At 39.2% G+C, this 24,236-nt stretch overlaps 1 protein-coding gene across 3 annotated transcripts in view; it reads right to left on the minus strand.

The window, feature by feature from the left end:
• Nucleotides 1-2,095: 2,095 nt before the first annotated feature.
• The window catches only part of PPP1R21 (protein phosphatase 1 regulatory subunit 21), a 38,579-nt gene continuing 16,438 nt past the window's right edge, over nt 2,096-24,236 (minus strand). The window contains exons 10-23 of one of the 3 annotated variants that reach the window (XR_002103566.1): nt 23,787-23,888; nt 23,609-23,697; nt 22,439-22,575; nt 21,548-21,640; nt 19,204-19,331; nt 18,661-18,813; nt 17,094-17,186; nt 14,988-15,224; nt 13,376-13,411; nt 11,473-11,589; nt 10,254-10,352; nt 6,667-6,795; nt 3,442-3,576; nt 2,096-2,227 (exon numbers count right to left, since the gene is read on the minus strand). Coding sequence is in view for 1 of the 3 variants with exons in the window: in XM_019549341.1 (XP_019404886.1) it covers nt 3,547-3,576; nt 6,667-6,795; nt 10,254-10,352; nt 11,473-11,589; nt 13,376-13,411; nt 14,988-15,224; nt 17,094-17,186; nt 18,661-18,813; nt 19,204-19,331; nt 21,548-21,640; nt 22,439-22,575; nt 23,609-23,697; nt 23,787-23,888 (1,443 nt within the window). In the remaining 2 variants the exon portion in view is untranslated. Of the gene's footprint in view, nt 2,228-2,285; nt 3,577-6,666; nt 6,796-10,253; nt 10,353-11,472; nt 11,590-13,375; nt 13,412-14,987; nt 15,225-17,093; nt 17,187-18,660; nt 18,814-19,203; nt 19,332-21,547; nt 21,641-22,438; nt 22,576-23,608; nt 23,698-23,786; nt 23,889-24,236 lie in introns of those variants that run through there. The other 2 variants (XR_002103565.1, XM_019549341.1) reach the window with 2 other exon arrangements.

Consider the following 24,236-nt stretch of genomic DNA (forward strand, 5'->3'; position numbering starts at 1 on the left):
AGTCCCCTCTCAGTCTCCTCTTCTCTAAACTAAATAAACCCAGTTCCCTCAGGTCTTTCTTCCTAAGTCATGTCCCCCAACCTCTTAACCATTTTTGTTGCCCTCTTGTGGACCCTCTTCAATGTGTCCACATCCTTTCTGTAGTGGGGGACCAAAAACTGGACACAGTACTCCAGATGTGGCCTCACCACATCTGAATAGCAGGGAAGAATCACTTCACTTGCTGGCAACATATACCAATGCAGCCCAGTATGCCATTAGCCTTCTTGGCAATAAGAGCACACCATTTTTCTACTTTCTCTGATGTAAACGAATGCATTTCACCCCAGGCTGGGGAAAAAACAGGATCAGTTTAGGCTCAGTACAAACTCTGAGAGCTGATGTACCAGATGCTTTGTTAACAGTATAACTGGCAAATGGCAGAGGGTGATCTCTCAACTTTGTGTTGTTAGGACTATAAAAGCTTGCTAGTTCCTCACAAAAGTTGAGTTTCTAACACTTATATAAGTTCCTGTTGATAATTTCTCTCATTTGCTTACACTTGGATCAAATTAAGTTGAATAGTTAGACTACATATAATTATTTTACTCACAAAAACAGTGGGGGGAAAAATAACTCTTTTGATGACTTAAGCCTATCTCTGTCTTGGAGGGGGAAAAAAAAATCTTAAAAGTTAATCTTACTGGCAGGTAATCCTCTCTGCATTTGCTGCTCTTTAAGGTTTTAAAGCTTTTTAAAATAGCCAAGATATTTAAACATATCATGTGGAGCTTACATGAGATGAACTTCATTCTCAAGTAATTTTTAAAATTCATGTGATAGTTTATAGAAGGATAATAGTCTGAGATTTTTATGGATTTGACTGTTGCCAATACAAAGAAATTTGTCTTAAGGAACATTAAATACAGTTAGTGTGTAACTATGACTTTCCAAATGCAAGTACAAGTATTTCGAGACTATCCCAGAATACCAGTAAACCCACACTTTTAAAGACCATTTTCTTTTTGCAGTTTAATTTTCAGTATCTTTTCTCACCATTGTTGTAAGTGGAATTTGTCACAATCTGGAATTGCAAATATAAGCTTTCAGGTATTTGAAAAGGCCCAAATCCCTCATAGCAAACCAGTTAATACTTCATATGAAGCTCTTAGGATATTATGAATCACAATTCAGTCCACTTGGCACCATCCTAAATCCATAAATTGAATAAGGTAGTACATAATACAATAAAATATGCTGTTTAACAAAAGCTAGCTAAAAGACTGGGCTTTTATGAAAAATGTCCCTAATTTAAAAGTGAAGGATTTCTAGCCACTGTTTTACTAATTTAAAGAGGACTGCCTTGAACTCATATCAATGACCATCTAAGTATAGACAGCTTAGGCACTTAGCAGGGCTGAGTGTTTGGTGCTGAAGGTAAAATCTTCATTTGAGGTGGATTGGATTCTTCATTTTCAAGCTATCTTTTTTGCTTTAACTTCCAAAAAACGCCACCTCCAGGCAGAGACCAAGCTAGAAAGTTAGATTTGAGTACCAGCTGGGGCAGGTGGCAGATGAACTCCAACTTTGGCTCTGGAACTTGGGGCCAAAGCAAGAGCTGAGCTTGGGTGGCTCATGCAGTGAAGGGGGCATGTGGTGATTGTACAGGAGACTGCACGATGGAGGGGCACACAGAGGGAGACCTACTGTGTGGCTTGGGGTGAGGCAGAGGGGGAGACCATGTAGCCTGCCCTCTTGGCTACTTGCTGTCCTGCCCCCCACTCCCTTTCCACTACCTGGCTTCTTGTTTTCAGTTCTGGCTGTCAGTAGCAGCCCCAACCCAGCTGGACCCAGAGCTGCTGCAACTATTTCTCCCTGGCTAGGTCAGGCCAGGCTGGAAGAAGTCAAGGGGCAAAGGCAAGTAGGGGGGAAAAAGGCAGTAGTCTAGGTCCTAGACCCCTTATCTCCCCCCACTGCTTTGGAGGGATTACTTTAATATAACCCCCCTGATAATTAAATAACTCATGGATAGAATTTTATTACTGGAGGGTAATTTATAATTCAGCAATGTCTTGGATTTGGGTAAATACAGTATTAATACTCTGAAACAAGGAACAGATTCAAAGAGGAGAATATTTTAATTTTCAGAGCAGCCTTGACTAGAAGAAAAAAAAATGATCTTAAGGATCCTCTCTCATCAAATCTTCCTCTCCTTCCCAGGAACTTGTCCTTGTTAACTCTGCTGTCTCTGAAAAAACAGAAACATACCATAGGCAAGTGTACACAAAAAGGGACTCACAATAACCTATTTTTCAATGGATTTTTTTTTTATTAAAGATTCATAACATACACTGACATGGCTAACCATTACAGAGTGAATCTTTGTCAGGACAAGCAAGTGCCATCATGGAAGGGAAGTTCAATGTAAAAAAAATAAATAAATAAAACCCACCAAAAACAAAAAACAAAACCCCAAAATTGCTGAGCACCAAGGAATTTGATTTTTAAAAAATGCTGTGGAAACCTGCACTGTTACACTGTGCCCAAAATCTTGAGATTTACGAGTCCAAAATCCACAGGCTTCCAAATAAGCTATAATTATGAACAAATGTAAAAACAGACTTTTTTTTCCAAAATGGGGATCCTCAAGGCAATTTCAAAAATGCCATAAAATGCCTTAAACTCCTGCAAATTCAGTGTTTAAATCTTCTATGCATTTAATAGATCCTTCTTTGTTGCAGTAGAGTAGCAGACTGATCTAGCCTGCCTGCTGTTATGCTGCTGAGAGGAAGTTAAAAGAGATTTTGATTCCTTTTCAACATCTTATGTTCACATCTTCTCCAGCTTCAACCAGCTACTTTATGTCAATATGTTTCAAAATTGAAACATGCCCTAAACAAGTCCTTTGAGGCAATTTCAAGAGCTCCTTGATTGAGCTACTTACGCTCTTAAGTTCAAAACCCAGACCCCTAAATGTAGTGAACTGGAGTTACCATCACTGAAGATACACCAAGACGAGACCAAACCCATTTTTACTTCAAGCATGAATTTATTGATTTAACCTTCCTTTAGCAACCAACTCAGTTACTCCAGAAAATTTGAGAGCAAGAGGCAATAAAATTTACAATAACTGCACAGCTTGCATGGCCAAAAATAGTTTTCTAATGAATCTTTAGATTACTTTCAACAAGTAACTGAATGTATGGATGCTCACATGTTGACCTCTACCCAGAAACAGACAGGTTAATGTATAATTGAACTGGAAAGTATACAAAAGTTTCTGATGTTATTACATGAAATTAAAACCTAGTTTGAAAAAGTGCACTGTAAAAACTTAAGGTAAGTCCTAATGGAGTGTAAATTTTGTTTTACTGACAACATTTAATTGTTTGATTTACTGGTTACAAGTTCTAACTGTTTCAAACTCACGTATAAACATCAAATCACTAGGTCCAATATCACCTCTGTTTCCTGTAAAGACCTAACAAGATTAGACAGATTTTCAGCATCTGCAAGTTCTGTGCAGCAGCAGCAACAGTGTCTGAGAGGCAGTTGACTGGCCACAAACTATCGATTTTTGTTCTTTTTGGAATTTCCCTGTAGCAAGAGAAAAAATAATGCACAAACCTATGTTAGAAAATTCATAATAACCACAAAATCCAAAGAAAAAAAAATGGAGCCCTAATTCACTACGAGTTTAGAGAAAAACGTACAGAAAAATAGGATGCTTACACAAGAATATAGTTTCTGACTTTGGAAAAAAAAAGGTAAAGATAAAAAAAAAAAAGAGACTGTTCACAAGCTTCTGTAGTTAAAACATTAGATAGCTGCTGTAGAAATTCTTCAATTTTAATAGACATAATAGAAGATAGCAGAGCTCTCAGACATCAAAACCACAGATATCTCAGTCCAATAAAAACCTGGGAGAAAAGCTTTTAGATTATGTCCAAGTTCTCATTTATGCCATAATTCAAATGCTGTGACAGTGAAGACAAGAGATCTCATTGGGCCAGTAAGTGATGTATTTGTTTTTAATACAAACCTTACAGGCTACATGCCAAAAGACCTAAATGGAGAACTTCCTTTTTCAGTTTTTCTCCAGAAAACATTAACCTTTACTATTTTGGTTTTAGTAAAAGCAGAATCCTCTCAAAGGAAAAGGAAAGGACTCAACTGGTCACTTACAATAATCACTGACAACCTTATTCATAATAAGTGTTTTTTTTAGGGGTTTACAGTTTCTGCTTTGAAAGAAAACTGGTTAATTGCTGGTAGAGTTTGGTCCTTTATTTCCCTTATGAGAAAATATTTATTTGACCTGGAAATAAAATCCTCCCCAAATTTAACTTTCAGTTTCATAATCTTCTCATTAAAATGAGATTATTTTAAAGTGAAATTGTGGCCTTTTAAAATATGAGGACTTGAGCATTTTTCTTTTTGAAAGGTTTCAAATATTTTAGGTAATTTAAAATCCAATTACCAGAGAGACTTAACTATTTTAGGGGGAGGTTATTTTTTTAAGTACATCTGTGCCATACTATATGCTTCCAAAACTGAATTACAGGGCATATATTAATTTTCTGGCCATTTATATGAGGGTAAAAAACAGATTTCATTGTAAATTTGTGAAACCTTTTAAAGACAACACTGTTTAAAGGAACACATTTTACAATTCATATTTAGTTCAGAGACTTGCATCTTATTAGACAGATCTTACAGTGGTAAAGTATGATTGGTTGTTTTTTAACTAGTGTTTTAGCTGTGTGTACTTTTTGTTCGTCCCTATATCAGAACTGTACAATAAAAATAGATCAACTCATAATGAAGTTTTCAATTACGTTCAAAATTGTTTTGCAGACACGTAAAATGTCCCAAAAAGCAATATTCAGAGAGACAGCATGCCTACTGGAATGTTTTAAAAAACAAACGAACTAAACCAAACCTCCCACAAAATGTAAGACAACCCGAATAAAACTTTCTAGGCAAACATGCTTTTCTAAAACCTCAATGTTAGTTCCACATTGACTTGACAGCCTCTGTTTAAAGTTACAAGACATTACATGCCAAAACCACCAAATGTCAAAGAAACTTTTTATGCTGCCAAGTCAAAACTACGCAGAGCCAAATATCTGAAAAACATGAGGTTCTAGATGCAGGGAAGCAGCCCATAGCTGCATTCAAACTCCTGGTAGTCACTTTTACTGGTTTCACTTTCAGCTCATGTTCACTCCCAGACTTCCACAAGTGTAGCAAATGGCATGCTCTACCCCCAACCTCCCTGCCCCTCCCCAGAAATACCTTATATATACACACACACACACGGACAAAGCTTCCATAGCACCAGATTACTCCCCACCACAAAAAATAATGATTAAGCATCAAATGTTCCAAGTGGCACTTTGTTTCGTATTCTGTTTGCACTGGTAACAAAACCAAGCTGCAGACCAACGTACAGTGAGTACACAGACTCCTTGCTTAGGAAACAAAATTGTTAATAGGTGGTGATAATGCTAAACCTGCGTGATAATTTAGTGACTGAAAAGGGCCCTGCCCTGAACAGCACACAGAAATAAGAAGTGATTGCAAAAAAAAAAATCCAAGTGCCATTTCAACAGAAAAACAGGAGCAGCTGCAGCTCGTTCACTGGGATAGGAGAAGGGATAAAGAATATATAGTAGTGCTGAACTAAACATGCTGTAACTACAGTGAAGTACTCATAATAAGCATCCCAGCAATAAACAGGTTAATTACAACTGCCCCATCTTCTCCCTAAGGATTTTCAAGCTACAATTATTTTTAAGCAGTAGGGAAAATCTCTGCAGCTCAGCTTCTTCATGAAGGAGTTCCTTTTGAAAGTCTAAGCTGATGTGGGGAGGATGTGACAAGCTATCTTCAGAGAGAAAGTATGTATGTAAGGAAGTGATGGGCCCCAACCACTATTCATTTCTACCTGCCCAGGCAGAAGTTCCAGGATTTTCTTGTTCACTTCAATCTATAGAAGGTGATGCTTTCCTACCCAGAACCGAAGAGCATAGGAACTACCTGCTTACTAAAGAGCAGGGTCAGCAATATCTAATCCACAGAGCCACTGGATCCAGCCCAGAGAGCTGGAGGGCTCTGCCTGAGCTGCCACCACTTCTCCCAGCCTTGCCCCTCAGCTGTAGCACAGGTACACCTTCCAGCCAGTGTGAAGCTAAGCTGTGGTCAGGCACCTGCAAGCTGTCTGCACTGCCACTGCTTCTTCATGCCTCCTCAGCTGAGACTGTGGCGAGTTGTGCTGGGGCAGGGTAGTTTCCAGCTGTGCCTATGCTTTTAGTTCAGGGTGGGGGACATAGAGAGGAACAGGAGAAAGGGGAGAGGTGGCAGCAGTGCAGATGCATGGTCCTCCCCAACCATGGGAAAGCTACGCCATTGCTACCGTCTGGAAGCTAGAAGTGGTTGTGGCATGGATGCAGTTCCCAGCTGCCTGGCCATGTGGGAGTGGGAAAAGACCCCCCCCCACCACCACACACACACACACACACACACTCCAGCACTGCCAGGGCAAAGCCAACTGGCCTGAACTGAACCAAGTCTGCACTGTTCTGGCCCATGGCTTGTAAAAGGTGGCCAGCTCCTGGTTTAAAGCACCATGGGCTAAAAACTTCTATTGCAGCCCATGCCCAAAGTGAACACAGGATAACCTACCTTACTAGTCATCTTTAGTGTATCAATTTCTTCCCTTTGTTTCGTTAAGGTTTCATTCATACTGCAGAGGTGATCACTCATCATACTTAACTGATCCTCATAGCTTCTTTTGGTGGTCATCAATTCATCCTAAGTAAAAGAATAGCAGCCTTCAATTTTGCTCAATAGCAGCGACATTCAGCACACTGCTCTAATGCAGGTACTTAAATTGGTTGACAGAAGTTTTCCTGGACAAATTCATGCATTCAAGCTATTTTATTATGAAGAATAGAAGTATGACTTCTGCAGAAGTCAGTAGTTATTTCCTTACATTTTTAATTACCGGTTTCCCCTATCACTTCTCAACCATATGGTGCAAAAAGACAAGCGTGTTCTGGTCAGAATTAAGAACATGGTTAGAACCACTGAGACTTGTTTTAGTCTGGAATTGGGCATCTTCATTGGTGCAAATACTTTATTTATTAAATTTAAGAGCCAGGATTATAAGTACCTTTAAAAAAAATACTTATAAGTGGGTTAGTAACTGTGGGTAACAACTTGCATGATTTTCTTGGGAGAAGGATATGGAGCTTTTCAGATAGTGTGCCAATTCATTTTATTCATAGGGATTTCAATAGTCTATTTGTCACTAGGAGAAAGTGGTCAAATTTTGTCTTACAATAGACTTCACACTACCACAAGGATACTGGTCTTAGTATCACGCACAGAAATCCCATTACACACCAAAGTTTTGGAGTGCACATGTCTTACCCGAGAACCTGGATAGATGAGCATAATTTAAAACTTACAATTTATACATGCACTGTTTAGGTGGTGACTGGGCACAAAGAAGTCAGTTTTAAAAGGCAGATGATCCAATCCTGCAACTCTTGCTCACAGTAAGTATGTTTGCTGTGCATTTGTACCTAATATTTATGTAAACACAAAGGCACGGTAATAATGAATCACTGTTTTAAGAAAGGATTTATGCAGATAATTTCCATCATGCCAGTCTTGTTTACAAAGGTCAGACACTATACTTTCAATTAAGTTCTGCATCAGACGTTAAACAAGTTACAGGCAGAGAAAAAGCTACCAGAGTAACTATTACAAGAGCCAGGAAATGCCTCCATTAGCAGTGTGCCAAAGATACTTCAAGCTGACAGCTAACTGATGTTCATCTTCTGACATCAGATGTGATCTTCAAGCAGCAAGGCAAATGGGGACTGTGCCATGGCAAATGGAATTTTACTTTTAAATTCAGTTGCGACAGTGAAAGCCAAAGCATGTAAGGCTTCGTGATATCAAAACATTACACAAAAGACATTTCCAGTTCACATGTGACAAAGGCATGTGAAGTGACATTCCTAAAGCTGTCTCTATCATGCAGCTTGTGTATATTCACCCTTGCAAGTCTAAGGGACAAGATGTGTACAGCCTTTAGTTTAAAAAAATGCACCTGTTTTTAAGAAGCTTAGGGCATGACTTTGTATGGCACTGATAGAAACAAGAAAGAGGTAGCATAAACATAACAGGTAACAACACAAAATGTTAGAGCCTATTTTTCCAGCTTGCTGCAGCAACACTTACTCCCCAAAGGACAACATAAAAGCAAAAGTAAGGTTTATATTTTAAGTGACAGTTATTTTCCATTCTCATGGAAGTTTAGAGGCTGTAAAGTATTGAAAGTATTTGAAAAAACAGTTGTCCTTTAATATTCTACTGACAAGCAGGCTGTGTTGTTATACTGTATAATTCAAAGTCCCACCTCTGCACTCCTGAATAGATCCTGTAGGCCTCAACTGAGTCTTTAGCAGACACTGCCTGTATTTGGCATCTGTGTATTCTTACATGTGGGTCTGTATTACTGGAGAAGCCCATCTCAAAGCTGCTTTCTAGTATATTTGAAGTTTTACTGACAGAGTACCATATATTTTTCTTTACATACAACAGACATCCCCCCAAAAAAGTCAGCATATTTTAAGCAGGGAAGCTGCTTTCTTCACTAGAAAAGAAGTGCATCCAGAGATACTGTGCAGGCCATGCAGCTACCAAGAGGACCACTGTTTGTGTCTGGTACAGCAAGGTGAGGGGCAAAAACCTGCATTAACCCTCTCATAGCCATAAGCATTGGCTGAGCATAGTAGCTTGTGTCTGAAGCAGCAAGCAAGCTGCTGGTAGTACTTTGATGAGGCATGTGATGTGGAAGCAAGACTTTACTTACAAGAATTCACAGATCAGGAGCACGCAAAATATGGTTCACAGGCTGAAACCAGCCTGCCAACTGAATGCATTTGACCCACAGGTCAGTGGCTGCAAAGTCACAGGATCCGACCCACCAGGAGACAGCAGCTCTGGTTGCTGCATCATGCCAGGCAGCCATGTCCCAGTCCTGTCTGCAGCTTACACCAGCTCCTGCCCTGTACACTAGAGGAGCACCAGGATCAGCTGCAGACGCTGCCTGCAGATTCCCGCTGGGAATCAGGACGACAGCCTGGGACCACAGCTGACACTGATGCAGCAGCATCACTTGTAGATGCAGGGGGACAGACCAATCCCCAGTGGGAACCTACCAGCTGCATCCACAGCTGATGCTGGCACCAGCCTGGTGCTGCTTCCAGCACATGGACCAGGAGCTGGTATAAGCTGTGGGGATATGTTGTAGGTGTGGGGTGGGGGGTGACAAAGAGGCAGCCCTGCCTCCTGTGCCAGGGCTGCCCTAAAGTTTCTCCCCACCACTGCCACCAGTGTTGCCCTGCAGACTCCAGGCAGCTGCATCCAGAAGGACCCTAGCAGTGGAGAGCATGCCCGCTGCTGGATCCTTCTGCCTGGCACCCAGCACCAGCCACTGCTGCTCATTGTGGGCAGAACCACCTTGCCCCACAGCACATCCCTGAAAAACTTAACACCAGCTCCCACATGCTGGAAGTGGTGCCAGGCAGGCACTGGCATCAGCTGTGGACACAGCTGGTAGGTTTCCACTAGGGATCAGGGCATATGCCTGAGCCCCTCCTTGGGGTAGGCAGCCAGGCCAGAGGTTGAACCTGTTGAAGCTCCCACCCATGCCCATGCCAGCTCCCCATCCTCACCCACAGTTCCCTCCCACAAAGGGAGGTTTGGTAAGCTGCTGGGGGAGGACTGGCATACACTGCTGACATGGCCTGCGACAGATCCCCAAAACTCCGTGTGGCCCACAAGCCCAAATACTTGCCCATCCCTGTTACATACAGGTTTTCCATAATGCTTTTCCCAGTGACCAAACTGCCTGGATTTACAAACAAAAACCTAGTTTGGAAGGGAAAAAACCCATGGAACAATGGTACAAAACCAGTGTTTGTCTGTGACATCTGTATATCTAAATAAGCCAGGTTATTTAAAATGAACTAAAACATGGACACCAGAAGATAATTTCACTTCATTTTTGCTAAACTGTAATTATGTGCATAAGTTAAATATGTTCTTTAAAAAAAAATGTACTCATGTCCCATTACAGTTTTCACACTCACCACTCCGAGTATTGCCATACTTAAAATAGCTTTTCATGACTTTTCCACCCACAGCTGCCCCAGAGTTCATCCATTACAGTACGCTGCTAATACTCCACTTGCCTGTAACCTGCTGATGTTCTGACTGGCCAATTTCAGCTCCTCTATTAGCGATTCCTTAGACTTTTCAGCTAAAGATAACCTTTTGGCAAGTGCTCGGCACTGTCAATTAGAAAAAGAAAAAGTTAGCCCCTAAAAGTATCTTTAATATCTAGCCTGTTATTTGACCTTGTTTTTTTTTTGTTTTGTTTTTAATGTGTCTATTTTGGAACTTCTGTAGAGCTGGGTAAATCAAAATCTCATATTTCAGGAAGCTTGCATGTAGAACTTCACACAGCAACTGTGACTTATTTAATATTATAAAGAGAAGCTATGACATTTGAGATTATTAAAAAAATAAGTTTTATTTATTTGAGGTAAGTGCTGTGCTCCTATTAACTTTTGCAAAATTAATATTAGACATTGTTGCCAGAAAACATTTTAGATCAGCACAATCTGTTTCTTTTTATATATATATATACATACATACATATACATATACATACATATACATATATATACACACATCTCAGCTCAAAACAGCAAGATGCCAAGATGCAAGGTTAGTGCATGCACGTATGGGCTTATAGGAAGACTATCATTATGCAGACTCATCTACCATATACGTAATTTTTTTATATTAAGGCTGACAAGGCAAATCTATCAAAACAATGGGACATGTTCCAGACATTTTTCTGGCCCATCTGAATATACTAATCAGCATAACAAAAAAGTGTTCAGAGTAGCTGTCACTTCTTGATTGAAGAAAGGAAGAAAGAAACATTTTTTGCTCCTAAACTTAAGCATAACAAATGCCTGAAAACAGTTCAGTTTCCAAAGTTAATCAGTCTACAGTATATAATAGTCTGATTCGAGGGTGAGAAAGTTTGTTCTAGCACTCTACCATCAAGCTGCCAAAAAAATTTTGAAGGCTGTGGTTTGTCCCACAAAACCAAGAACTGGTTTGGTAACTTAAAAAACACCCCCCAGCAAACAAGGTTTACAATAATACATTAGGAAGTAACACAGATAGGTCCACGATTAAATATAATGGACTAGCAGACTAAGACAGTTTATGTTTTTTTCAGAAATAAGCAACCTGGTACGTGACTCAGTAAGTTTCACCTTTTATATAACCAAAGAATACATTTCAGAAGCCAGTTTCGCACCACCTATTACGAGTCTGCTACTCGTGCAGAAAGGATCGCCCATTGTGAAAGCAGCAAGCTGATGGCATGCTCACCTCAGCGTGAAAGTGCACTGATTTGCTGTCAGCAAGCTGTAGATGGGAAGTGAGGTCTGCTATCCTTGCCATGTAGTGATTTTTTATCAAGCCTTCACGGGACTCTGCATCTGAAGCCTACAAAACAAGAGCTCAAGGGATCAGTTAAAAATCAGTCATCTTCACTACAGCTCACCGAAATGCTCATTACTAAGATCTTCATACAGGTAATGATCTTTGATTTTTTTGTTTGTTTTTTTTTTTAAAGGAAGCAAGTTCCCCAAATGTAGAAGCAAACTACTTATGAAACAAGTAGAACACAACTGAAACAACTGGGAGCTATGTCAGTGCCATTACCACTTTTCCCAACTCCTCACTCACAAGTAGAGCATGAGAGCAGCTTCCAGGCAGATGGGGAGCTGCACCAGAGGCAGACAGCTGGGAACTGCACCCATGGCTTCTCCCTGGTTGCAGCATGGGCACAACATCCAGCCAGCAGGGAACAGTCAGGGCCAGACAGCTGAAAGCTGCCACTTCTCCCTGTGTATGCCTTCTTCCTCTTCTGCAGCTGGAAGCTGCCCAGCCACAGCTCAGTTCCCCACTGGCTGGAAGCTGCACCCACACTGCAGCCAGGAAGCAAGGGGAAGACAGAAGCGGCAGCAGCAACGTGGGAACAACTCCCAGCTACAGCACAGGCATAGGTATTAGCAAAGACGTCTGGTTCAGTGGGTCAGATATGGCTTGAGGGCCACATGTTGCCAACCCATGCTGCATAGAATTGAGCAAGGAGTAGACATCAGAAGTCATAATTCACATTAGGGAAGTGTGGTATGGTAAGGAGAGAAATTCATGGTGGGACCTCGTGTAAGCCTAAATTCTTACTATGCAACTGCCATTTGGCTTCTCAAAGGGAAGAAATTCCCACAAATAATTAGACTTCAGCTGCCAGTGACCATTATGGGCCATCTTTCTAGAGGCTTGTTTAAACATCTGAAGTTCGTTTTGCAGGAAAGCTGCACTTCTAGTATCCTTCATAGAAATTAGCAGATGGGGAAGAGGGGTAACTTTCATGTTAAACTTGCATCATCCTGAATTCAAGTTTTGATGTTACAGTCTAACAGAATGGCTAGTCTCTCTATACTCACCGTTATGACTTATAAAAAGCCCCCAAAATTGTTTGCATTTTCCCCAAAAAACAATTCCTCTCACTCCATCAGATTTCAAGAGTATTAATTTTGGGTTGGGCAAACTAAAGCCATCATTAAGCAATATGTTCTCTGAACGTATCATTGCTATGAACACAGACACAGGAAAAAATATTACATTTTAGCCTGCTATGGTTCATGTTGGGATAGAAAATGGTACACAATAACAGTGCTAAGGAAATGAAGCGAGCCTTTGGTCTGATTATTTGTTTAGTCTAATTACTAGTTTTTGTACAAAATAAACTATATTTGGGAGTAAAGAAGAGGTTTTCTAGGGTAACGCACCAACCCAACTCTTCCCCAGCTTTAGTCCTTTCTTGGTAATACAAAATCTGAAATTGAGCTAAGCTTGAAGTACAAAAACACAGACCTATACTTTCCAGACCCACAGACAACTTTTTAGATGCCAGTTGCACTCTCAAACTGTTTGAGCAAGTTTATTTAATAAGAAATATGAATCATGGTTATGAACGACTGCTCAGGTTCGACTGAAGTGGAGGAAAAAAAAAGTATACTGAACAACACTCCAACAGATGCTTGTCAAAAGAAGAAGTTATGCAAAACCTATTTAAGACTTCATCCCCACCCCATACCAGTATATAGAGTTATTCCAAGAGTCACCAAATACTGGTATAACATGCAGATCCAGGATGATTTTAAAAACTAATTATAATTAGCAAAGATTCAGGCAAACCGCTATTAAATAATAATGTAAATACCTCTTCATTGTCAGTGGTCATGGTCAACATTGCAATCTAGAACAAGAGAGAAACAAGAAACTTTAGCTCAAAACTTTAAGATTCAAGTTCTAACAGGTCACTCAGACCCCTAGTTACAGATTTCTTTTAAACCAAAGTTTCAAGGATTGTTACAAATTAAATAACTTAAGCCATACATGAGCTGGTAATGATGGTGCAACAGTAAAAATTAGGTTACACTAGTGTTTCTCAATTAAAACAGTGCCAGTATGCAAGATACTAACTGGGAGAAAACCTTGGGTAAGGTAAAAAGCATTTGAGAGGTGATGTTTTTGCAGCTTTCCTCATGGTTCCATCTCAGACAGCAGGGAGGTCTTCTGCACCGATGCCAGATTTTAGAAGATATACCCAGCTACTACTCTTAACACCTTTGATCAGCTGTGCTCAAATCACCCAGGGAGCCATATCATCCAGCCCACAGGGCTCCCCATGGGTCAAGAACTTTGGTAGTAAGGAAGTGGTGACAGTATTACTTGCCATTCCCCTGCTCTAACCCTGCATGCTAAATCATGCTTATGTGCAGTGTTGGGCTGATGCACAGTTGCACTCAAACTGACTGCAAGCCACTCATCTGGCCTACGCAGCTGTTAAGTTGTGCTTTGATCACTGCTTCCTCAGCACCCACCTTTTACTTAGGTTCAGATGAGACTGACAGTAGGTGACACCTTTCTAAAAGCAACTAGAAAGAGCACAGATGTTCTCAGAAGGTATAGGTCCAACACTAGGTCTGTACCTAGAATGACTAATTTAAAAATACATACAAAACCCAGATGCCTCTTCTGTGTTTTAAAAACAGCTGGCTTAAATATAAATGTTACAATAAAAAAAGAGCAAAAATAATTTCATATGACTTGGTAAATGTCAGCATAAAAACTAAGCTAAGAAAGAAAGAATGTGAAGACTATCACAAAAAAGGAAAGAAAGATATACTAATACAGAGGAGTGAGGTGAAGATTGTGCAGAAGAACACCAAGAGATTTGTAAAACCAAGTCATGAATATCCGAAGTGTGTAATAGCAAGTCAGTTCTGATTTTAAGCTTAACAGATAATCAGAACTCCAGACCTGTTGCAAATGCATGCAATTAGAAGATAGCTCAAGAGAAGCAATCCTGGTGATAAATTTACTGACCTAGAATGCATTTATTTCATGAACCAGCTAAAAAAAATGTATTTACATTGGTACCTGACTATGGGGAGAAATACAAATATTTCAGGCCAATGATCTGGATTACCTCTTCCAGATCATCAGCTCTTCAAAATCAGTACGAGTACACAGATTCAGTATTTATGCTCCCTTTTAGTAAGCAATGCTGTGGATCTTTAAGTAATACTAGTGACACTGCTAAACAAAGTAAGCCAAATTAGTAAGACCCAAATTCTTCAAGAAAGACAACTGCAGGCAACTTGACTTGGAATCAACAAGTGCTTTACTTCTGTTAAACTCTGAAAATCATTAAAAACTCCAATCATTATATTCAAACACTACTGCCAAGAAGCTGCTATTTTTAAGTAGAAAGGGATGAGTCTCCTTCAATACTGAAAAATAAAGACATTTGGACAGAAGTCACTTACCAGACTTGTACTTTTCATAGGCTCCCTCAGAGTCCTTTCTATAGCCTCTTCCTTTTGTTGTTCAGAAGCATTCAACAAAACAGAAGGTTCTTGTGTTGGCTCAATCAGCTGCCCACTAAGTGAGCTCTTTAGCTTCTGGTTTTCTTTTTCTAGCTTTATTTTAGCCAGCTGGGCCTCCAACATCCAGTGCTCTTTTTCCTGCTCCAGTTTTGCAATCTTCTCTAAACTTTGCTGGACCTTAAGGAAGGAAGTTAAGTGTCTGAATTGTAGAATCAGAAGGAAATATATTAAGGACAACATTGTCCAAAAACTTGCTTCATAGGTAAAGGAAATTAGATGGTACATTAGGTTAATGATTAGAGAACCACATTCTAGGTAGAAATGTGGCTTAGGTCATGAATGGAACAAAATTCAATGGTTTCATTAGTCCCTGGTAGACATCAGCTCACATCACAACAGTTTGCAAAACTAGCAGTCCTCCATTCAAGTGAAATCCAGAGCAGCTATAGGTCAGGAATAAAAGAATCACATGCAGAAATTTCAACAGCTGCATCCCTAGCTGCAGCAAGCCATGTTTCAGTTTTAACATTAGGAACCCAAAAGCCATGTAACAACAACAACAACAAAAAAAGGAGGAGCAGACGTGCATAATGTAAATCAGGTCAAGATGCAGCAATCCTTCAAAAAAGGATCAGGAGTCATTCTTCAATAGTAACACTCAGAACAAACAACAGCACTACAGGAAATACAAACTCATTAAACATTTATACAAACTCATTAATGACCTACACACCTCTGAACTAGCTGTCAGATTACCACTGAAGTATAACATTGATGTTTGGTTCTCACATTTATACGTATTAAGAATAATTGTCCATTTGAGATCTATAAACACTGCTTAGCTTTCTCTTGTCCCATACTTTCCAAGAGAGAAATAATTAAGTTTACAGGTATAGAGCACTGTTTCCTATCCATGACCATTTTCATGTGAGCAAAATACAAGTTTTCAAAATTAAGTCTTAAATATAATATTCTTCAATAAAATGACTGTATTATTGCAGCATGAAGGCAAGAATACAAGAGAGGAAATGGCAATACCAAAATGCTAGATCAAACAGCATACTATTGAAAACACTAGCTAAATACACACACCCAACAGGAGGAAACTTGTAGACAGTAGAAACTGAAAAATTATACAAGAGATTAAAAAAAAACAAAACAAAACCCAGCACTCAGCAAGAAATGAAAAATATGGTATACAAAAAAATGCATATCTTAATTCCCAAATTTTGCCAAAATAAGAGGTCTTCTGTTTTTAAGAAGGAAAGGCAGCATGGTGCTGGTTATTGGCCTGCCCTATCTTTAGGGTTATGTTTATAGGAGAACAGAACTCCTCCCTAGGGATAATACTGTTCAACTAGCATAAAAAAAAGCAGTTCTCCAATACAAAAAGAGATTGTAAATTTACAAACTAAATTAAGCCTTGTGTTGAAGAATGCTATTTGTTTCATAAACCAATTATTTTTTACAAAACTGTCTAACTCTCAGCCCAAGTGAGCTGCACTCTCAAAGTGCTGTATTTTATCATTCTTTGCCTTTGATTCTTTGCTGATGCAATTAATAATGTAAATTTCATTTAGCAGGAAGTTTGCTTACTAGCTATTACAGTAATTTCACAAATTAGTTTAATTAGGTTGTCAGATTAGTACTTCCCTTCTGAGAAAAACTCATAAAAATCTGTTTAGCAACTGAGAACAAAATTCCCACATTTATGGTCTGAGCTATGCTGCAGCCAAACCAAATTCCCTTCTCTTCTAATCCAATTAAGGGTTAGGTTTTTTTGAGAAGGGTAGTCAGCTGTGTTAGTCTGAAGTCAGTCACAAGACAGCACAGTGTAGCAAACTGTGAGAAGGCAAATTATCTGTAATATTGTTAGCTTGCACACAACATTAGATGTGCTAAAAATCAATGATTATTCATACTGAAGTTTATTCAGTGCTGTACATTAATTATATTTAGCCTGTATGACTTCAATATAAAAGCAATGTTTACATGGAGAGCATGCGCTTTACATACAAATTTGACACATGCTCTACCCAAGATTACCTGTTGTGCAAGACCTTCTCGACTTTCTGTGGAACTGAGAAGAACTCTACGATTGGCCAAAGCCTCTTCATAAGGCACTGAATCAGAACAGGGCTGCAAGAAAAGTAAAAAAAAAAAAAAAAAAAGTTAGCACATGCATTGGCAGTGAATCCCTGCATGTATTTTCTGCACACATTCATTTCTTGTTGCTCTCTGCCTTACCCTGCTTCCCCACCAAAACATTTTTCCCCCCTTTCTCTCTCAGGAGGATTAAATTCCGTTTTTAACCTAATGCAACGGCAGTTTGAGTTCCAAACAAACAATATATAATCAATTAAAATTCTTAGTATAGGTCATGTGCCAGTTCAAAGTTCATTTGATTAGAAAATGACTTAACTGAAACGACAGCTAAATTTATCAGCAGTCTTAAGTAACAGCAGCAGTAATAAAGATTAACAGAAAGTCTTTGGGGAGATGTAGCTATACTCTGTTATTTTGGCTTCTCTCATTATTTGGAAAGCATCGTTTAGTCCTTTTATACAAAGGAATCTCCACCCATTTCGTCCCTTTTTTTTTTTAGTTGCTGGATCCATTAAGACCACTGACTGACAGACATTCAGTTAAAGGCATGATGGGATCCAATCAGCAACTCCAACAATTGTGCCTCCTGCCATGCCACACATTTATGCCAGGACATGCAATTTTGGGATCAGGAAATCAGGTCCCAATCAAGCCCTACTTGCCAGTGCAGGGGGAGCCCAGGATCAAGATCCTATGCTCCCCCTACACTGGCAAGCAGGGCACAATTGAGGTTTGAACCAGCAAAGATGCCCAACAATCAGGTGCTTGTTGGTTGGCTCTGGGGACCCACCAGGTTGGAATCACTGGAGGAGCTACCAATCAGCTGATCACTGGCTGAACTAGGATTGCACCAGGACTTAAACACGCCACAGTACAATCCCTGCAAACTGACAATCAGCTGATCAATGACAGGTAGGGACCACACCAGGGCCCATTCAAGCCCCGGTACAGTCCACCTGGCCACATATTTATTTTGAGGTGCAGTGGAAACCAGTCACAAAATTATTATAAATTTTCTATGTAATAATTTTGTGGATGGCTTTGGTTTTTGTCACACTATTAACTGTGTGAATGTCTGACTAGATTACACTTTAAGATGCAATTAACTGGTTAATCGCATATTAAGTGTAACATCTGCCACAGACCTAACAGTTTCCAGTCCCTACACAGTGGAACGACATGTGGAATATGAATGTTCCTCACCTTATGGTCCTGATTTCATTCAGAAAGAGAAAGCTAATACATCTTCCCAGAAACCCAGCAGTTGATCATGATACAAAAATCTAGTAAACAGCAGAGTCAGTACCTGCTTGCAGTCTCATTTCTGACTCTTTCTAGCAACTGCGTGCTCTGCAAACTTCCTTCCAACATTATTCCCATAACAATCCTGTTTAGGTGCTTATGGTCAAGAAAAGTTCAATCCAGATGACATCCCAATGTCATGTCCAACATAACAGAATTGTTATACTTCACTTTCCTTTTCCAAGCATCCTAGCTAAATACATACCTTCTTTAAAGATTTCATGTAGGCCACTGCTTTCTTCTTGTACTGAAGCATACACTCAGCTGATAGAGGGCTGATGAACTCTGTTCCTCCCTTTGCCCCATAGCTCAGTGAAGCAGTGAAGTGGTCCAAGTTGTTGCTAAAGAATGAAGCAATCTAGACATGTCAAGATAGAGTTTATTTTAAATAGAAAATATGGTACACACCAAAACAGCTACTTCAAAAAGAAACAGAACATTCAGTGGGACTGAAGTTCATGGCAGAGCAGCAAACACAGATAAAGCGGCTCTGAAGAACTGCTACCCAGGTGCCACTATCAAGTGGCAGATCACCTTTTAAATATGCGCCTTTGGATGATATCAAAAATGCATCAACACTGCAAACATTCAAACAACTTTTGAAATGAGGGCTAAATATAGCTTGGAATAAATCAGCTCTTTACGTACTTAGTGACTTCCTGCAATCTTAATGTACTTGCTTAACTTTTTCAAAAGATTTTTAAATACTGATTCATGATTCCATCATGTTACGGCTAAGCAACATTACCTTGCCTGCTCCATTTGTTAAAGCCACCACAGATGATAAGATGCAGTCATTTGTAGTTATAAGTTTCTGAGTGGCTGTTGGAAGCTCATGTTCTAAGGTAGCTTTCTGAGCGTAGTGCTTGGAAATTTCTATAATGAAAAGCAAATTAAGGTGTAGTAACTGTCTACATATTACATCACACAATAAAAGCCCTTTGAAATGCTCACAGGTAAGGAAGGCAGCCATTTAAATTGTGCAAATACCTCCAATCATTTGCACAGTTCCAAGGATTTCAATATTAAAAAGGCACTTCGTTCAATTTAAGCATGCTGGCTAGGTTATGAAGGACCGGCCTGTTTTCAAAGTACTGGCACCTCATTAAGGCTCCTTAACCTGTTACTCAAGAGCACCTTGTTTCTAGAAGCAGCCTCCAAATTCACAGGATCTAGCCAGCTTCAACGATGCTAGCAGCACAGTATTCACAGCAAATGAAAAGGGCTACAAGAATTTAACATCAGGCAAATTTCTGAGCACCAAACAAGTGTGCTCCATGCAGCTGTACTCTTACCTGCTGTGCTGTCCACACCTAAGCAAATCTTTATTTTCAAATCCAATCAATGTTTCTTCTTCCTTTCCTCAGTCTCTGAATCTCTCTCCCCTTTTGCTAGGTTGTAACTATTTTACTGTAAACATGATTTGTATGAAAGATTAATCTGGATACTTCTAAGGCCAGTCCTCCATTGCTGTAGAACAAATGCCTCAGTTTATGTTCAGTAAAATCCGGAGAAGTCTGGCATTAATTCCATTTAAGAAGCTAAACTGTGCACTGTACCCCACACTTCATGGCCAGATTGCCAAAGGGAGTGTCATCCCCATGCTGGGCTTCTAAAAATGCATGAAAGAGCTGCTATTGTTCTCAGTTTAGGATGGGATCATCCTCAACTCCTCCCCTGACTTCAATACAAATTCCAGCCCCTGACAGCTTACCAGGTACTGGGCATTTTTAGAAACCAAATCCTAAACAAAAAAATGACTTGCTTTGTCCTGTGGGTAAAATATTTACACTGAGTTAAATATCTAGCTACTTTTTCTGAACTATGCTTATGTGGGAAATCTAATCCCAAACCACCTACGTAGCTTTTCATAATGTTATTTCTCCTTTGCACCCTAGCCTTTGCTTGGTAGGCAGGCAATCCCTTAGTCTCTCTAAATAAGTGTTCCTATGCTTCTCAAGATGTTTATACAACTGTTGTGTTAATGATAATTTGTCCAGGTGGTAAAGAGTATATATATATAAAAAAAAGTAAGATGAATCAGCAATCTCAACATTTTAAGAGACAAGAACTCTGTAGTACATAACAACACTGTTAGCAATTTACCACTAAAACTGAACATTAAAAATTACCTCATTTAAGATTATAGATGGGTATATGTTGCTGATAAGAGCTGATTAGGGTACAGTATCACTAAAATAAGTCACTAAGCTTACCTCTCTCACTGGCAACAAAAAAAACTTAACAGCCAAACATGCCATTAGAGAGGTAATTAGTTCTGTCAGTCTGTAGTTAGGCAGACTTCCACACTGTCCTCATGTACTGTAAAACAGCTCTTATCCTGAAGAGTTAAAAACTGCCTCCCTCCTCTCAGTTAGTGACCAGCTAGCACTGTTTAATGGAAAAAACAAACAAACAGTCCCATAGATAGTACTGTCTACTCAGAGATAACTATGGTTTCAGAGAGAAAGTTAGGAGTGCCAGTACCAAGGCTGAGCAGATTTTAAGTTTCTCAGTTATTTACAAACTAAGTTCAGGGGGGAAAAAAAAAGCAAAAGACACCCTTTAGTTTCAAATGGCTAAGACTAAATCAGTTGTGAAGTTTGTAATTGTGGGTCAATGCAATTCATAAGTGGGTACACTGTGTATTGTTTTCATAAGAGCAAACAGAGCACTGATATTATAAAAATGCTGCCCTCTGAACCACCCAGAACACTTGTCTAATACCAACTCACAAAAACAAAGCAGAATGGCACAGCAGCACAACAGGCATATACAACCCTACAAACCAAATTATGTTGGTAGGTTTTTGGTTCTTTTGGCTGTAAACTGTGCCCGTTTACAAAACTAGGGTCTCTAAATAGTGGAAACTGGGGGAAGAGGAGCAGGGAACAAATCAGTCTGGCTAAACTGCATAACTTTCTCCCCTACTTGCTGTCTACCAGAGATACAAGGCACAGATGGGCCTGTCTTCTGACTCACTATAGCATTTCTTATGTTACTGCATGTGTGTGTGTGTGTATACATATTCCCTACTTTACAGAATTAAACTGTGGTCTACTTTAAGAGTTTTACCACTTAATTGGTCTCACCTTTCATAACTTCATGAAATTCATGAAGCCCTGCAGCAATGTTGGCAAATACTGAACCATAATTTGTCCGAAGCAGCCCTTCTGCTTTTACACCTAAAACAAAATGAAAAAAGTGAAAATAGATTTTATGATCAAGTTTAAAAAAAAAAAAAGTTTAATCCTAAAAATAATCTGGTTTCTGAATAGCAGGACTACCTGTAGGAGATTTCAGTTTTTGGTACCATGGAAGATGGACTTGTGTTGATTAAATGCATTAACACCTAAAAAAAAGTTAACACCCTTTTGGCTAACCTCAAGCAAGTCAAAGACTGCCAAACTTCAGATTTCTCTCAGATGTTGCTATTATAGAAGATTAGACAATGCTAACCGACATAGCTATTTTAATATGGCCCTAGAAGCCACTTTTGTCCCACCAAAAGTTCAGGTCAATTCACGAATCAAAATATAAAGTAGACAAATTGTCTTGGATTCTATACATTTGATACTGAGTTTAGATAGTATAGAATATTGCATGTATACACAACTATCATCGAAAATTAAGCTGGTTTGGGGCATACTTTGTTTTTTTCTGGAAGTTGAATTGGAATGATGGATGCTTTTGTTCCAAAGACTGAATACTCTAGTATTGGCTTAAAAAAAAAACCCACAAGAGAAAAAAAACACAAAGAACAAACATCAAATATACGAAGAACTCACAGCCCATTTAATCTTTTCTTTTACAAGGTATATTTACAGACTTGTAGGTCTATAAATATTTTATACTTCTAGGAAAGCATGAGTTGTCATGTACAAGTCCTTTTTTGTTTCATATTTCAGAGGTAAAACTGGTCCAAAAACGGGACACATTAGCACCCTTCACTTTTCCAGAGTGGAGCCAAAACGGACACTTACTTGGTAAGGCAAGAAGGCTAATGTACACGTTTAACTTCTCAAAGATGGCAGTCATCTTTTTCATATCATTGTGTAGCTCCAAATTCCTAGCTCTTAAAGCAGCTGTGCAAAGAGAAGATTCACACTCTTCTTCCAAACTAGGAACATATGAATTTATTTTTAAAACTGAGTGGGTATATAGTCCAGCAAATAGTTGATTTTCAGAAAAGATTTTGATAAAACTTAAGACAGCACTAGGAATGTTTGAGTCAGAAAAGACAAGTGACAGAAGTGAGCTGAAACTTATTTTAAGGATCAACTAAGAATTCAAATAATATGGGGTTATTCACTATCTTCTACAAACTTGTTATTACTTTGCTACTGAAGATAATTATTATCAACATAGCGCTTAGGAGCCCAGATAGTGGATCAATACATTACCATGGAAAATGTTATGGAGCTATCAGTGGGTGGGGTATTCCCCTATCCATTTAGAAACCTTCTGCTATACCAATAAACTGGTTGCACTTTTTTGTGGGAGTGGTGAGGGATGGGGCACAGAGTAGGGACAGGGAGACCTCCAGCATGCCTCTTTTCCTCCCTCAGCCAAACAATAGTTTGGGATTGTTTTCTCATCATAACCAATGAAACAGAATATATGGCCTCTGCACTGGAATAAATAGAGAACATGAGACAAGATCTGTAAAAAGAGAGAGGCATGCACAAGTCTGTCTCTTTATCTCTCTCTTTTTTTTTCTCTTTTTTTTTTTTGTAAAGAAAGACATGCTGGCTACAATGATACAATTATTGCATGACATCCAAAATTGGAAGAGAACCAGGAAGTCCAGGATCTCAGTAGGCTGAAATTCAAAGCGATTCTACTGCTGCCAAATTTCATGATTCTGCCAAAAGGCTCACGCTATTTTTATTTTTCTAAAGGCCCGGTTATGAGCATTGAGAATCTTGGCATTTTTTAAGTAAAGTTTCTAGACTTCTTGGGTGTGGGAAAAAGAGGTAAAATGCCTGACAACTGTGGCCCACCTGTGGCATAAAAAGACTCACTGGAAAAACCACGATTTTGTTTTAAAAACAAAACGGAAACACTGCTTACTCCATCTGTGAGCAATTCAGTAATTCACTTAGAATCTAGAACTCCAATTAAACAGGCCAAAGGGAAAAAAAAAAAGGTACCTTTTTAACTGATAAGGAAGAATCTTTCTGAGAAAACATATGTATGTAGTTAAATGTTCTGAAAAGGCTTTCAATTTCACAGTTGTTTCCTAAGAAAAAGATAATAATGTACATAAGAGGCATATGCACAGTAAAGATCTGCTTTTCATCAAGAAAAAAAAAGGATAAAAACCATTACCAGCACAGTCACAGTATCTTCTGTAATACTCTCAAACAAGTGAAGCATTCCTTCCTCCAGGGGGCGAACATATGATGCATTTTCATGAAGATACTGCGAGAACTGAATATAAAAACAGATTTTTGTGGCATTTTCTGAGACCTTCTACAAACCTTCTCCAGATTAAACAACTTAATATTTAACATCAATAACACCTTCCAGCTTGAAAAATCCCCAGGAATTTCACAAAGATGTGCAGCCACCTCTGTAGGGCACTAAACTCTGCCACTGTTATAAGGGGATACGTAGGTAAAGGAAGAACAGGGGCCCTGAATATCGAGACAAGCCCCTATACAGAGGCAGGGGAGATCATTTTAATAGTCATGCATAGCACACAGAACCCTCTTACTTTTTTTAAAAACACAGTAAGTCTTTAAGTCTTTTAAAAAGTCTCTTTAAAATGTTCTGACA

This window comes from Crocodylus porosus, unplaced genomic scaffold (genome assembly GCF_001723895.1).
Source record: "Crocodylus porosus isolate Cpor-Errol unplaced genomic scaffold, CroPor_comp1, whole genome shotgun sequence".
Taxonomy (NCBI): Eukaryota; Metazoa; Chordata; order Crocodylia; family Crocodylidae; genus Crocodylus; species Crocodylus porosus.